The 14,768-nt window shown below is 40.9% G+C and overlaps 1 protein-coding gene across 3 annotated transcripts in view; it reads right to left on the reverse strand.

Annotated features, from left to right (window-relative positions):
* Positions 1-14,768, reverse strand: part of LOC143301637 (oxysterol-binding protein-related protein 8-like) — a 132,633-nt gene that overhangs the window by 63,011 nt on the left and 54,854 nt on the right. For all 3 annotated transcript variants that reach the window (XM_076616064.1, XM_076616062.1, XM_076616061.1), the window contains 4 exons: positions 9,546-9,638; positions 8,435-8,623; positions 4,579-4,701; positions 3,536-3,620 (listed from right to left, as the gene is read on the reverse strand). In XM_076616064.1, coding sequence (XP_076472179.1) covers positions 3,536-3,620; positions 4,579-4,701; positions 8,435-8,623; positions 9,546-9,638 — 490 coding nt within the window. The remainder of the gene's footprint in view (positions 1-3,535; positions 3,621-4,578; positions 4,702-8,434; positions 8,624-9,545; positions 9,639-14,768) is intronic.

Below are 14,768 nucleotides of genomic sequence, written 5' to 3' on the forward strand. Positions count from 1 at the left end.
TGCAGGAAAAAATACAAAAAAATGGGTGGCGCTGTAGTGTAGCGACACGCTCTCCCTGGGGAGAGCAGCCCGAATTTCACACAGAGATATACAAATACAAATACTGGGAGCCTAAGTGGTTCAAGCGTTGGATCCTTGATTCAAATCTCGGTAACAGTGCCAGGTCAATACATGTGCAGACCTGCTAGTGCCTGAACCCCCTTCGTGTCTATATGCACACAGAAGATCAAATACGCACGCTAAAAACCCTGTAATCCATGTCAGTGTTCGGTGGGTTTTGGCAACAAGAACATACCCACCATGCACACCCCCGAAAACGGAGTATGACTGCCTACACGGCGGGGTAACTAATTATAAGTATCCATATAATTCATCATACCCTTACTTAGCTTCACCTTAATGTAATGGCTGGGTGTTCACTTTTTTCTTTTTAATCAACATCTGTTTTATATCTCAAGATCTAAATCTGCACTACTTTGTGAAGCAACATGATTACAAACAAACAGCAAAATGGATTATCACTGTTTCATATTTGTTCGTTTTTAAGTGGAAGATGGGCACAGTTTTCAACCCAAATGGAGGGTGGGCATTTCAAAGAAACTGGGTATTTAGAAGGTCGTTTACAGTACCTCAGAGTTATCTCAGAATACAGCATTTGTCTGATTAAAGGCGTTGTTAAAATTCCATACCTTTCCAAACCAAAGGGCCAAATAATTTTTTTCCCCCAAGACTTTTCCAGCCCTACAAATGGTTCTCTCATTTTTTTCCATCCCTCAAATACTCTGTACAAACCCTTTTATTTGGGAAAAAAAAATTCTGTGTATTTTTGTGATTTTCATGTATTTGATTTCTGATTGATGAATATATGCCCCCAAAGGTGTGAAAGAATTAATACATCTTTGAATCTGTCTATCCCTCTCTTTCCTGGCTCTTGTCCCACCTGTCACTAACTTTATAAAAAAATTTAAAAAAATAAAAAAATAAAAAGTTATCACCTGACTTGTTTGGTTTAACTTGTATCTTTCTTCTCAGTCCTTGGCAAAAACACATTATTCCCCCATCCTTATTTTTTTAAAGCTGGAAATAGAACACTTCACTCCCAAATTAACTCCAATGTTACACCTCCATATATACTGTCCATTAAACACTGACACTCTCCGCTTGAGAATCTTCTGTCACATACAAGCACCATGACATTCCATCTCTCTGTTAGTGTCATCTGTCTGTCATCTTGTCCTAATGTCTTATCCATGTCCACCAGGTAACACTGCTTTTGTCGGACTCCATTCACCCCCCTCCCCTCTCCCTCTCCACCATGGTTAAAACACTGTATGTGCTTATTTGGTTCAATTTTCCAGTTCTGGTTCAGTCTCTGCCTTTCAACATTTTCTTTTTGGCATAAAACTGAAACATAAATATTTGAAAGCTCAAAACGAACAGGCCTGATTTTGAGTTTAGCAGCAGACAACACTGAAATAAGTACAACTGCAGAAACAGAGCCGCTGTGACCAATACTGATTCTCCGACCATCTATTCCAGTACTTCTAATCTTCAGCACCTCTCAGATTCAGTTCCTCTGATGGGCGCAATAGCCGAGTGGTTAAAGCGTTGGACTTTCAATCTGAGGGTCCCGGGCTCGAATCACGGTGACGGCGCCTGGTGGGTAAAGGGTGGAGATTTTTCCGATCTTCCAGGTCAACATATGTGCAGACCTGCTAGTGCCTGAACCCCCTTCGTGTGTAAATGCAAGCAGAACATCAAATACGCACGTTAAAGATCCTGTAATCCATGTCAGCGTTCGGTGGGTTATGGAAACAAGAACATACCCACCATGCACACCCCCAAAAGCGGAGTATGGCTGCCTACATGGCGGGGTAAAAACAGTCATACACGTAAAAGCCCACTCGTGTACATGCAAGTGAACGTGGGAGTTGCAGCCCACGAACGCAGAAGATGAAGAAGAAGTTCCTCTCATCATGAAAATGATAAACGGTTTACAACTGTATTCCAAGTATGAAGTCTGTTTCAGTTTCAATGTCTGACATTTCTGTTTAAAGTACCGCTCTGTTCTGATGACTGATCTACAGTGTGTGAGCACTTAAGTTCCAAAGCTGTCTGGTTGTGATCCATATTCTTTATGTGACTAATAACCCTGATGTGGCTTACCTGCAGTTATGAAGGGTTTTTTGTTTTTTCTTTCCTTTCTTTAAAAAAACATTTTGTAACTGAAAGCTACTGTGTATTTTGAACAGTGGTGGCTTGTTCCAGCTGACAATGGCTAGAGTGTGCACAGTCAGTTCTCGTGGGTTCATGTGTGGCTCACAAGTCTAATGAGCAAACAACAAACCCATATGAGCACAGTTGGGGCTCTGGAATGTCCGGGTGGGATGGAAAGTTTTCTTTTAAGAGAAACATGTTCCATATTGCCAGGGATTCTGGTTGTAAGAAAGTAATCTATATCAAATCATTATTAGAATACCTTTGCTACACACCTGTGATTTCCAGTGACAGGGGCAACAAATGAGAAAAAGAAGCTATAGAAAGAGATACTTAAAAAGGAAACAACCCTATCAGCTGAAAAATTCTGCATGTAACAATCTGCAATGTCATAAAGCAAAAGGACAAAAATACACAAGTTAGTTTTTTTTTCTATGGCAAAAATGACCTAGGACTCCTACAAAGGAGCACAGGGGTGAAACACGAAGTTACTGGGCAAACTCCGGGACAGTTCATCCCACGAAACACTCTGGAGCCACAGGGGGTAGGATACAGAGACATCTATTGTGGCAATTCTGCTACAGACAACCACTGTTGTATACACTGCCTGCACTGAGGCCTGTAGAAAGTAGCTGCCATATCCGTCACTGTCTTTCAATGCCTGGATCTGGGGGTTTTTTCAGGAAAAGATAAACATATCTGAAATTTGTGTTGACACTTCCTACATGTGATTCGTCTCCTTCAGATGTTTGAACATTACTAAAAGCTTTTTAGAAAGACTGGAACTGACTGACCAAAATCTTCAGTGCTCCATTTTTTTCTTCTGTTTAGAGATGATCATGTGTGCATCACCCCACCAATTGTGGGGGTCCAATCATTTAGACTTTTTTGGGGGTGGGGATCATTTTGATAGGTTCACCCATAACTGTTTCATCCTGACTTCAATATTTGTTGTGTTTTTTCTAATCTTAACATAAAGACAGAGTCTACCCCCCTCTCTCTCCATGTAACTAGACATAAAGGATTCGGTTTCTTTTGGCCAATGTATTATGTTTGGACTTGGAGCTTTTCTTTTCCGAGGATGTCTCTACATTATTTTTTTATGTACCCCTTGTTTACTTGCATGCTAGTTTAAGTTTCAGGTTAAAGGAGGTGTCAAAGCATGCAGATTTATCCATATACCTGTGCATATACTAATTGTACTCCTGCCCTATTTAATGCGCAGTACAAGTCAGTAAAGCATGCAACAAACTAGCTGAAAATTTATAGTATCTTGTGATCACAAATATAACGTTAGCTAGAGATGGTTGCAGCTTACCTGCAGATTCTGACGGAGCTCTGAAAATGCAGTAGGAGTAGGGGAGGGGCTGAACAAAGGCACCAATGGTTTCCCCCTTGGGGCCCTGAAACACAGCACACAACAGCACATGAAAGTCAGCTGTCAGATCACATGCTGATGTATTACGGTTTGGTTTTTTTTCTTTTCTTTTTTTTTTCTTTTTTTTTTTTTTTTTAAACAATTTTTACATATGTGCATACTCACACACACACAAAAAAACCCAACAATAACAACAACAAAAAACAGGCAAGCACAGATATGCATGTATATCCGTTTGTTTTTCTAACACTTAAAAGCTCTTTCTCAACTCTCTTGGATATACTGATCAAATATCTATTCATGTCTGATGATTTGTAAAAATGAGATCTTTAAGATTAACATACATGTATGACTTTCTCAAACTACCCCAGATACATTCCTATTTTTTTCATGCCTGAAAATCTGTTAACAAAAAAAAAAAAAAAAGTATTCTTATTATATCCCACTTCAAAAGAAATCATTATAATTAACATGCTTAATATTTCAAGTCTGGCCTTAAAACCCACCTTTTTCCAAGACAGCCTCCTTCCCCTGTCTCTTCTTTGTCTTCAGTTTCTCAAGTTTATAGTTATGCATGCGTGTGAATGATTGGTTTGAAATCACTTTCATCTGTCACTGCACAAGATTCAGCGCTATATAAACACTAATTATTATTATAATTATCATTAACACACACCCATGGACGCACAGCACGCTCACATCATCCAAAATTTCATAACTTCTTTCAGTCATACCTTTTTCTCTCTTTTTTTTTGTGCCTTTATTCATTTCAGTTCTACTCGTCTCCTCTCTCACTTTAAATGATTATCATAATTTGTTTTCACACTGATCACAATGCTCCCTGCTGCCAACGAGAGAAAAACAAAACCTGATTTTCCTCAAGCGACTTAATGGAACAGTCCAAACAGATAGAAAACAACAACAACAAACAACACACACACAAACACAAAAATCCCAACACCCTGGCATGCAGTGACACCCACCTTGGTGGCCCAAATGGACTGGTCCAGGGGGTGGAAGAGTTTGAAGCAGAAGCCATCCTTCTTGGAGGGCCGTTCCAGCAGCTGGCAAGTGTTCAGCAGTATCGTGCCCACCCACTGACTCCCCTGCCACAGACACACCCTTTGCTACATGGCAGCTGGCTCACCTTGGCCGAAAGCAATGGCAAGTAATAAGGATCACACGCACATGTATGCAAGCATGCATGCACACACACACATGCACACACACAATACACACATACCGCACATACTCATAAACACACACAACTCAACACAATACAATTACATACACACGTACACAAACACACCAAATGCACACACACCACACGGAAACAACACAACACATGTAGGCATCCTTCAGTCTCGGAAGACTATGGAGTTGCGCTCTAGGTGTTTATTCTGGTACAGCGTCGGGTGTGGCTGGCCAGTCCGACGCGGGAATGACAGTCCCTGTGGCAGAGGGCACAGATGAAGTCTGACGCTGGTCTGTCTGCCTGGGCTGCAGCCTTTCTTCTCATTCTTTTTTCCTCGTGCTGCTGAGCGAGTGTCTCTTCAAACTTGGAAAGACCTTTCTGCACAGTCTGTATCCAGGCTGACCGTTTGAGGGCTGTTGCTTCCCAGTTGTTCTAGTCAATGTTCAAGGCTTTTAGGTCCCTCTTGCACACATCTTTGAATCGCAGCTGTGGTCTGCCTGTGGGACGTTTTCCCTGCACAAGTTCTCTGTAGAGGAGGTCTTTAGGGATCCGTCCGTCGTCCATGCGCACGACATGGCTGAGCCAGCGCATACGTCTCTGTTTCAGCAGCGTGTACATGCTGGTGCATCCAGCTCTTTCCAGGACAGTGTTGTTTGGGACCTTGTCCTGCCAGGTGATGTTCAGAATGCGTCGGAGGCTACGCATATGAAAAGCATTGAGCTTTCGCTCTTGTCGGGCATGCAAAGTCCAGGACTCGCTGCTATACAGGAGGGTGCTCATGACGCAGGCTCTGTAGATCTGGATCTTTGTGTGCTCAGTCAGTTTGCTGTTGTTCCATGCTTTCTTTGTCAGTCTGGTCATGGTGGTAGCTGCCTTGCCGATGTGTCTGTTGAGCTCTGCGTCAAGTGAGAGTGTGTCTGAGATAGTTGAGCCCAGATAGACGAAATCGTGGACGACATCCAGTTCATGGTCATTGATGCTGATGGCTGGGGGAGAGTCAACATCTTGTCCCATGACCTGTGTTTTCTTCAAGCTGATGGTAAGCCCGAAGTCTTGGCAGGCATCACTGAAGCAAGTCATGAGCTGCTGTAGGTCCTCAGCTGAGTGGGCGGTTACTGCTGTGTTGTCTGCAAAGAGAAGTCATGCAGGCACCTCAGCTGGACTTTAGTCTTGGCTCTTAGTCTGGAGAGGTTGAAGAGCTTTCCATCTGTCCTGGTTCGGAGGTAGATACCTTCAGCTGCAGGACCAAATACGTGTTTCAGCATCACAGCAAAGAAGATTCCAAACAGGGTGGGAGCCAGGACGCAACCCTGTTTCACTCCACTCCGTATGTTGAAGGCAACTGATGTTGAGCCGTCAAAGACGATGGTGCCTTTCATGTTTTCGTAGAAGGATCTGATGATGCTGAGAAGTTTGGGTGGACATCCGATCTTGGGAAGGATCTTGAAGAGGCCATCCCTACTGATCAGATCGAAAGCCTTTGTGAGGTCTATGAAGGCAACGAAGAGTGGCTGCCTTTGCTCCCTACATTTCCCCTGAAGTTGTTTGAGGGAGAAGATCATGTCTATAGTGGATCTGTTGGCACGGAAACCGCACTGCGATTCAGGGTAGACTTGCTCTGCAAGCACTTGGAGCCTCTTCAGTACTACTCGTGCAAAGACTTTCCCAACGATGCTGAGGAGGGATATGCCGCAATAATTATTGCAATCGCTTCTGTCACCTTTGTTTTTGTACAGTGTGACGACGTTAGCATCCCTCATGTCTTGTGGTACTTCACCTTCACTCCAACAGAGGCAGAGGATTTCATGCAACTCGGTGATGAGTGTCTCTTTGCAGCACTTCAGTACCTCGGCGGAAAAACCGTCTTTCCCTGGTGCCTTGCCAGAGGCAAGAGAATCCAGGGCTTCGCTGAGCTCATCTATGGTTGGTTCTCTGTCAAGCTCTTCCAGCTCTGGTAGGCACTCTATGGCATTCAAGGCATCTTCTGTGACTACATTTTCCCTTGCATATAGCTTACTTTGATAAGAATACAATTGAAATACACTTGCAGGCAGGAAAAAGTAAAAACTTTTAAAAAAGGTAGCGCTCTCATTGTAGCAACACATGCTCTACCTAGGAAGAGCAGCCTGCACTTAACACAGAGAAATCTGTTGTGACAAAAGAGTAATACAATAAATTACTAAAATAAACAATTACTGTAAAAGCAGTTCAGTGAAAACTCTTGAAAATGTCACTGAAAAAAACACACACAAAAACCTGAAGAAATAAAGAAGTGAGGTGACCCAGGAAGAACAGATGTAAGACAGTATGATCAGATCGAATACACAAATAATGCTGTGTTTTTGATTAACTGTGCAGAAATAACTGTAAAATATGTGCAACGAACATCTTTCATCATATAAATGCAAGAAATAAAGACAAAATGATGGAATGTTTACTATGTGAAAAAATCCATACAGGGTGGAGGAGAATCATACAAAACTTTTAACCTTTTCAGATAAAGGTCGGGATAGACAGTTAACAATTTATGTACTGTTTTACAGTGCTGAATGTGACAATCAGAACATGTGCACTAACATTTTTCTTTCTTTTTTTGGAGGGTGCGTGGGGTGGAAAGATGGGGTATCAACATACAGACTATTTTTCCACAATACCTTGGCAGTTGATTACTTGTACATAGCACTTGATTATGGTATGCATTCAAGTCTCTTTTTTTTTCATTTCAGCATTATGTAAAAAAATAAACACTCCTCTAAAAAACAACAATAAACAAACAAACAAAAAACCAAACCAAAACAAACAAACAAACAAACAAAAACAACTCAGTAAAACATTACTTTGGTCACAGGCATGCAATGCAAACTTTCACAAACTTGAGTTCACTAAATGAAGGAGTGAAATTCACTGTGAGATTCTTGTGAGATATGATTTATTAACCAACTTGCTATTTTTACTCTTGTAGCTTCACAAGATTTTCTGTGAGATCAAACAGAACAGTTTCTGGAAACCAAAAACAAACTGAGAAGGCAATTTATGTGTTAACTTTTACATTGCCAATCAAATGATGAAGGAAATGATTGAATGATGAGCACTGGAAATTTTTACTGGGTGTGGTCAGCTGATGCTGCAGTCATGACAGGCTGGTTGCTTGTCATTTTAAGGAGGAGTTATACAATGGTACCAGACAGCATGATAAAAGGTATGTGGTACATGTATTCTGGTCATTGCAATCAAGTCTTAGAGAGGGGTCACTATTAGAGGCTGCATCAGTGATGACGGTTAAAGGTGAAAAAGGTTAATGGCTCCTCAGTCTTTTACGGCCAATGGGGGTAGTGAACTCATATTTACTGTGTCTAGAGCTTGGCGTAGGAAGGTGGGGCCCAATCCTCTCCTCCTGTCAAAGTCAGATACTCATTCACATCAGGTAGGAGTGCGGGAAATCGGAGTAAAAGTGCCCCTCCCAAGTACACAGCAGCATATCAAAATGTGGCATCGAACCCTGCAATCACTGGTCATTACTGGATCAAAAGTCCAATGCCTACCCTATTCTACCAAGGCTCCACCATGTATTGATAATAATGATGATGATGAAAGAAATACATTTATACTAAAAAAGAAAAAAGAAAAGGAAGAGGCTGACTCACTTTATGCTTGTCGCTTTTGTAGAGGACAAGAACCCCAGGCTTGAGGACGCACCAGAGCTTGGTCCATGACTTGAGGGTGCCCCGCACCTTGAGCCAGTCTCCCAGCAGCACCACGGCAGGGTCTGTGATGGTGCTCAGCAGTTCTTTGGCCGCCTCCTTCTTCTGACTGCGGTATGTCCGCTTCTGGGCCTGCACCGTAAAAGGCATCATAAGGATATAGTGGTTGGTTTATCAACAACATTTTTTTTTTTTTTTTTTTTATTAATATCTTGGGGGTCTTGGGGGACGCTTTAACTACTATACTGACTATTTATACTATTAGAGGTTTCTATTTTACAGCAATAGTAACTGTTTATCAACCTGTTTGCCTTTTCTTAAAAAAAAACAACAAAAAAACCCTGCCATGTTCACGATTTGACGTTTTCTAAACTGGCATATCACTTTTCATTCTTTTTCTTTCTTTTTTTAATTACTTAGCAACTCTTTTTTTTTTACTGCCATATTGACAATACATTCATCTCTGACTTTTTTTTTTCTATATCATATGGAATGTTACATTTTGTTTTGTTTTTTGTTGTTGTTGTTGTTTTCTTTTTAAACGTTTTCATCCTTTTCAAAATTCATATTGGCTATTTATTAACTCTTTTAACTGCTGTACTGATTATTTTTCCTTTTTTTTCCCATTTTTTCCTGCTAAGCGGCATTAGTTGTATACACCAAAGTCTTAAACAATCTTTATCCATGATTTATAGTACAGAAAGATGTTACCACAAAGATGACAACACTGATGTAATTGCTTTTTAGTTGGGTTTTTTTTTTCTATTCTTTGTTATAATGTTTAAAATTTTCTTTGTGTGGGCCAATCAGTCAACTGTTTGTATCACTGGATGGACATGCACAAAACATGTTTCTATTCACACATATGCCTATTACCACCATAATATGCCTATTTCCACCATTATGCCATGCTTTCATACTTTGACACCCACAAACACAGGTACTTATTACAAACCAAAACACCCACACCAAAAAACACACCCCACATTCCCCCCCACCCCCATACCCACCTTACACACACACACACGCTCATCCCCCTCTGATTGACACTCACCTTGTATGATTCTCGTTTGGAGTGTTTATTTGAGGAACTGGAGAGGCTGGGATCTGGCGTTCCTCCATGGGACATGTTCTTGTCAGGTGTTGTCTGTCATCACATTACACAAAACTTCAGTTTCAGTTCCTCAAGGAGGCGTCTCTGCATTAGGTAAAACCCATTTACACCACTACAATACCCACCCCTGAAAACAGTATGGCTGCCTACACGGTGGAGTAAAAATAAAAACAAAACAGTCATGCATGTAAAAGCCAAATCCTGTAGTCTGTACATATGAGTAAACAAGGGAGTTCCCATGAACGAAGAAGATGATGACTACCGTATCTGCTAGGTAGATGTCCGACCAGTAGCATAACCCAATGCACTCAGTCACGCTTTGAGTGCATGCACATAATGATCTTTGTGTACCCATCAGAGTGGATTTCTGCTGCAGAATTTTGCCACAGGACAACACTTCCGCTGCCATGGGTTCTGTTTCAGTGCACCACGTGCACGCTGTGCGAGGGATCTCTGTTTATTTGTCCAAATGGCTGGACACTCAGCTTGATTTTCCAGTCAAAGTTGGAAGAAATGGCAAGACAGCGATTCAAATCCAGACCCTCTTGAACACTGTATTTTCAGAAAAGTGACTTAACCATTCTTCCACCTTCTTCCTTTAGGAGCTGTTTTGTAGCACTTCAGTTTTTTGACTGATGAGGTCTTGTCTGTCGTCATATCGTTTAACACTTCAGTTATTATGTCTGATGAGGTGTTATCTGCCACCACATCACATAACACTTTTGTAACACTTCAGTTATTGTATGTCCGACTTCATCTGCCTTCAGCTGTTCACACTTTACATGTCTATGAATGATGCTCACCCAAAAGTAACTTTTACAGCAATCTCTTTCTTTCCCCTGTGTGTTTCTTGGGTAAAAATAGTTCACTGGCAATTCCAAGATCTGTAAACAGTCCACGGGGAATGAAACTGCTATCATGTCAGCATAGGAATGGCTCTCTCTCACACAGATAATTGAAATGCTCCCCACCCCCCACCCCCCGCCTCCAGTCTCTGAAGAGTTTCCATTTTATATTTCCTTTTTCAGTCTTTCCAATGTTACTTTTAAATAAAGAAGGGTTGTTTTGTTGTTACCTGCACTTGTTTTCCTCCATAATTATGGTGTTGCATGAACAGTGTGTGTGTGTGTGTGTGTGTGTGTGTGTGTGTGTGTGTGTGTGTGCAGTGTGTGTGTGTGTTGTTGTTGTTGTTGTTGTTGTTGTTGTTGTGTAGTGTGTGTGTGTGTACCGGTATTCTTTTTCCCCTAAAGCTTTTTTTTGTATTATTGGTGGTTTGAGTTTTGTAGTTTTAAGTAGGTGGATTTATCATTACTTACTTTTAAAAAGGTACCAATTATTCCAACCTACTGTATACACTGCAAACAGACCCATGAAATGCACATGTACATGCGTGCACGCACGCACGCACACGCACACGCACACACACACACACACTCTCATGTGTTCACAGACACAAAACATTGTCCAACACACACACACACACACACATACACAAAGTGAAAGTGAGACAATTTGCAAAACCTCTTTCCAAAACATTAAAATTTCCATTTAAAAAAAACTAATGATGATGGGACAAGATGGACAGCAAACAGAAATATTGGAAGTTGGATGGTTGATAGCAAAATGTGTCGAATCATTATATATATATATATATATATTTATATATATATATATATATATATATATATATTCAAAAATCTATACTAGTGTTCTTCCCTTGAAATACACACCACTCACTATCATTTACATTCTTTTAAGAAAGAGACTTCAAACAGTGTCATCCCATGAACACGTAAAGCACTCACTGCAATAACTGTACCTGTTAGAGGTTAAAGTTTTATCTCTCATTTTCTCACCTTTACCTTTTGTCTTATTTCAAATGCACGGACTCGACTGAGACTTCTTCATGGAAAACAATGCATTCTTCCATCACCAGATAACTTACCAAGAAACAACAAGATATAGATTTCTTGTAACAGTCCAGCCAATGCAATTTTCTTGTCTCACAATCACTTCACACCAGCTGATGCCAAATTCTATACGTAGGTGCGCCTGTGTAAACCATTCAAGCTCTACAACTGTTCAATATTCTCGCCTGCCACAGTCTCTTTCTCCCTGTAGTGATGAACAGGACGGCTAAGCCATATCAATGTATTTTTTTAGTTCAAGTGCTGAGATAAGCACAAAGAGAACTGCCTGTTTGACATTATGATTAAGTACACACTTTAGGCTTTGTGTGGCTTGTGGAACACGTCCCAATTTTCCCTTCACTCCCAGTGAAGCAAAATATGCATTGCTGTAAGTGCACAGAACTGAATCACAGACATGCTGAGTTCCAACTGAGAAATGTGCAGTAAACCAGCCCAATTAGTCTCACTGTTAAACACACACACACACACACACACACAGAGAGAGAGAGAGAGAGAGAGAGAGAGAGAGAAATACAGACCTTCCAGTCACATCTTCTCACAGCTGTTTCAATAAATAAAGTTGCTGACTAGCCATCTAATTTTACCACCCATCTTATCATTACAATTCCAATAACCATTTTGAAGTCCGGTGCACGCTGCCTGATTAAGTTTTACCTCACTCCAGGTGTACATGTACATAACTGACTGATCATCAATATGTCTATGTGTGACGAGTTTTCCAGTCATTTTGTGTCTGATGAGTTTTTCCAGTCTATGTCTAAGTTTTCCAATAATTATGTGTCTGACAATTTTCCAGTTATTTTGTGTCTGCCATTCTTTTTTTTTTTCTTTTTTTTTTCTTCTGGTCATTTTATGTCTGACAAGTTTTCCAGTCATTTTGTGTCTGGTGTGTTTTTCACTCATTTTGTGTCTGGTGTGTTTTTCACTCATTTTGTGTCTGTCATTTTGTGTCTGGTGTGTTTTTCAGTCATTTTGTGTCTGATGTGTTTTTCCCAGTCATTTTGCATCTATCGAGTTTTCTGGTCATTTTGTGTCTGGCAAATTTCCCAGGCATTTTGCGTCTGACACGTTTTCCAGTCATACTGTTATTCCATTAATGTATCTGATGGTAAATTTGATCTGGAATTTAACAAGAAACTGACGTTGTAGCATTTACAGAGAAATGGAGATAAACACTAGATATTATCTATATTTAATATCAACATACATTCATGTGTATGTGACTTGGCTGCCCCTATCATAATCTTTTCCCTAGTTTTCAAGACAGAAAAACAAACAAGCAAACAACACAAAAAACAACACAACAAAAATACACCTGACAAGAGGCAGAATGTAAGTGTGAAGTAAGCAGGTGTGTGTGTGTGTGTGTGTGTGTGTGTGTTAAAGTCCTGGGAAAATGATGATAAGCAGGTGTGTAGAGTAAGTACGGAGGTGTGGAGCACTGGACACAGAGAAGACCAGATATGCTGTACCACTTTGTTCACAACAACCGAAGTTGGTAGGACAGTAACATAAAGCAAGCTGTAAACTCTCCTGCCCCTGCAGTATGACAGATGCCATGAAGACAGCTGACATGAGCTACAGAACTCTTCTGACCACAGGGGAGGATGAATGGCAGTAGGACTGCTTTCCTTTCCTCCATACTTTTTACACACACTGAGGCCAGTGAAGGGGGGGGAGGGGGGGGGGGGCAAGTAGTAGCAACTGAACTGTTCTGAAAAATGTCATAACCACAGATGAGAAAAGTAACCTGGGCGAGGGTGGGTTTTAAACTCTTCTAACCACAGGGGTGACAGGTAGCAGGTGGTCACCTGAGAAATAAAGGATGACAAGTGGTAAGAGAGACGTTTTTAAACTCTTCTAACCACAGGGGTGACAGGTAGCAGGTGGTCACCTGAGAAATTAAGGATGACAAGTGGTAAGAGAGACGTTTTTAAACTCTTCTAACCACAGGGGTGACAGGTAGCAGGTGGTCACCTGAGAAATAAAGGATTACAAGTGGTAAGAGAGAAGTTTTTAAACTCTTCTAACCACAGGGGTGACAGGTAGCAGGTGGTCACCTGAGAAATAAAGGATGACAAGTGGTAAGAGAGAAGTTTTTAAACTCTTCTAACCACAGGGGTGACAGGTAGCAGGTGGTCACCTGAGAAATAAAGGATGACAAGTGGTAAGAGAGAAGTTTTTAAACTCTTCTAACCACAGGGGTGACAGGTAGCAGGTGGTCGCCTGAGAAATAAAGGATGACAAGTGGTAAGAGAGAAGTTTTTAAACTCTTCTAACCACAGGGGTGACAGGTAGCAGGTGGTCACCTGAGAAATAAAGGATGACAAGTGGAAAGAGAGAAGTTTTTAAACTCTTCTAACCACAGGGGTCGACAGACAGCATGGAGTGGCGTTTCAAACTCTACCACACAAAGAGGAAATAATAATAATAATAATATTAATAATAATACATAACTTTTCTATGGTGCGATATCCAGTACTAATGCTGCTCAAAACAACTCACATTATCCAGACAGATACAAACGTAAAAAAAAAACCATTGCAAGAGCTCTTTGTCAGTTCACTGTTGAGAATCAAAATGCATAATCCATCAAACAATAAAATAATATCAAATAGATAATGCTTAGATTATAATGAAATACATTCCATAAAACACACATTTCATAAACACACACACACACACACACGCTCGTGCACACACACACACACAAACACACACACACACACACACACGCTCGTGCACACACACACACACACACACACACACACACACACACACAGACACACCAAATATCAACTGCACTGAAACAAGATTACGTAAGTATTGAAGTATCTTTAGCATAAAACTCCATTTGGTGAACAGACTTTGGACTATCCATTGTGCTGAGTACAGAAATGTTTGCGGAAAAGGTGTGTTTTCAGTTCTGACTTAAAAGACTGGAGATCAGGAGTGTTTCTGAGGGACGATGCTAAAGAACTCCAAACTTGGGGTACTTGAGTCCTAAAAGAACGTTTCCCTACGCATTTTAAAATAGTTCTTGGGACTTTAAGTAACTTTCAGAACTGGATCTTTGCGTTCTGCATGGTTCATATGTTTACAGCACAGAGGAGAGATACCGGGGAAGAGATTCATCAAAATGTTGGATGGCAAGTGTCACTAGTTTATCATGAATGCAGGACTCAACAGGAGGCCAGTGTAACTGATGCAAAAGAGATGTGACATGATCCGA

Source organism: Babylonia areolata, chromosome 27 (assembly GCF_041734735.1).
Source record: "Babylonia areolata isolate BAREFJ2019XMU chromosome 27, ASM4173473v1, whole genome shotgun sequence".
Taxonomy (NCBI): domain Eukaryota; kingdom Metazoa; phylum Mollusca; class Gastropoda; order Neogastropoda; family Buccinidae; genus Babylonia; species Babylonia areolata.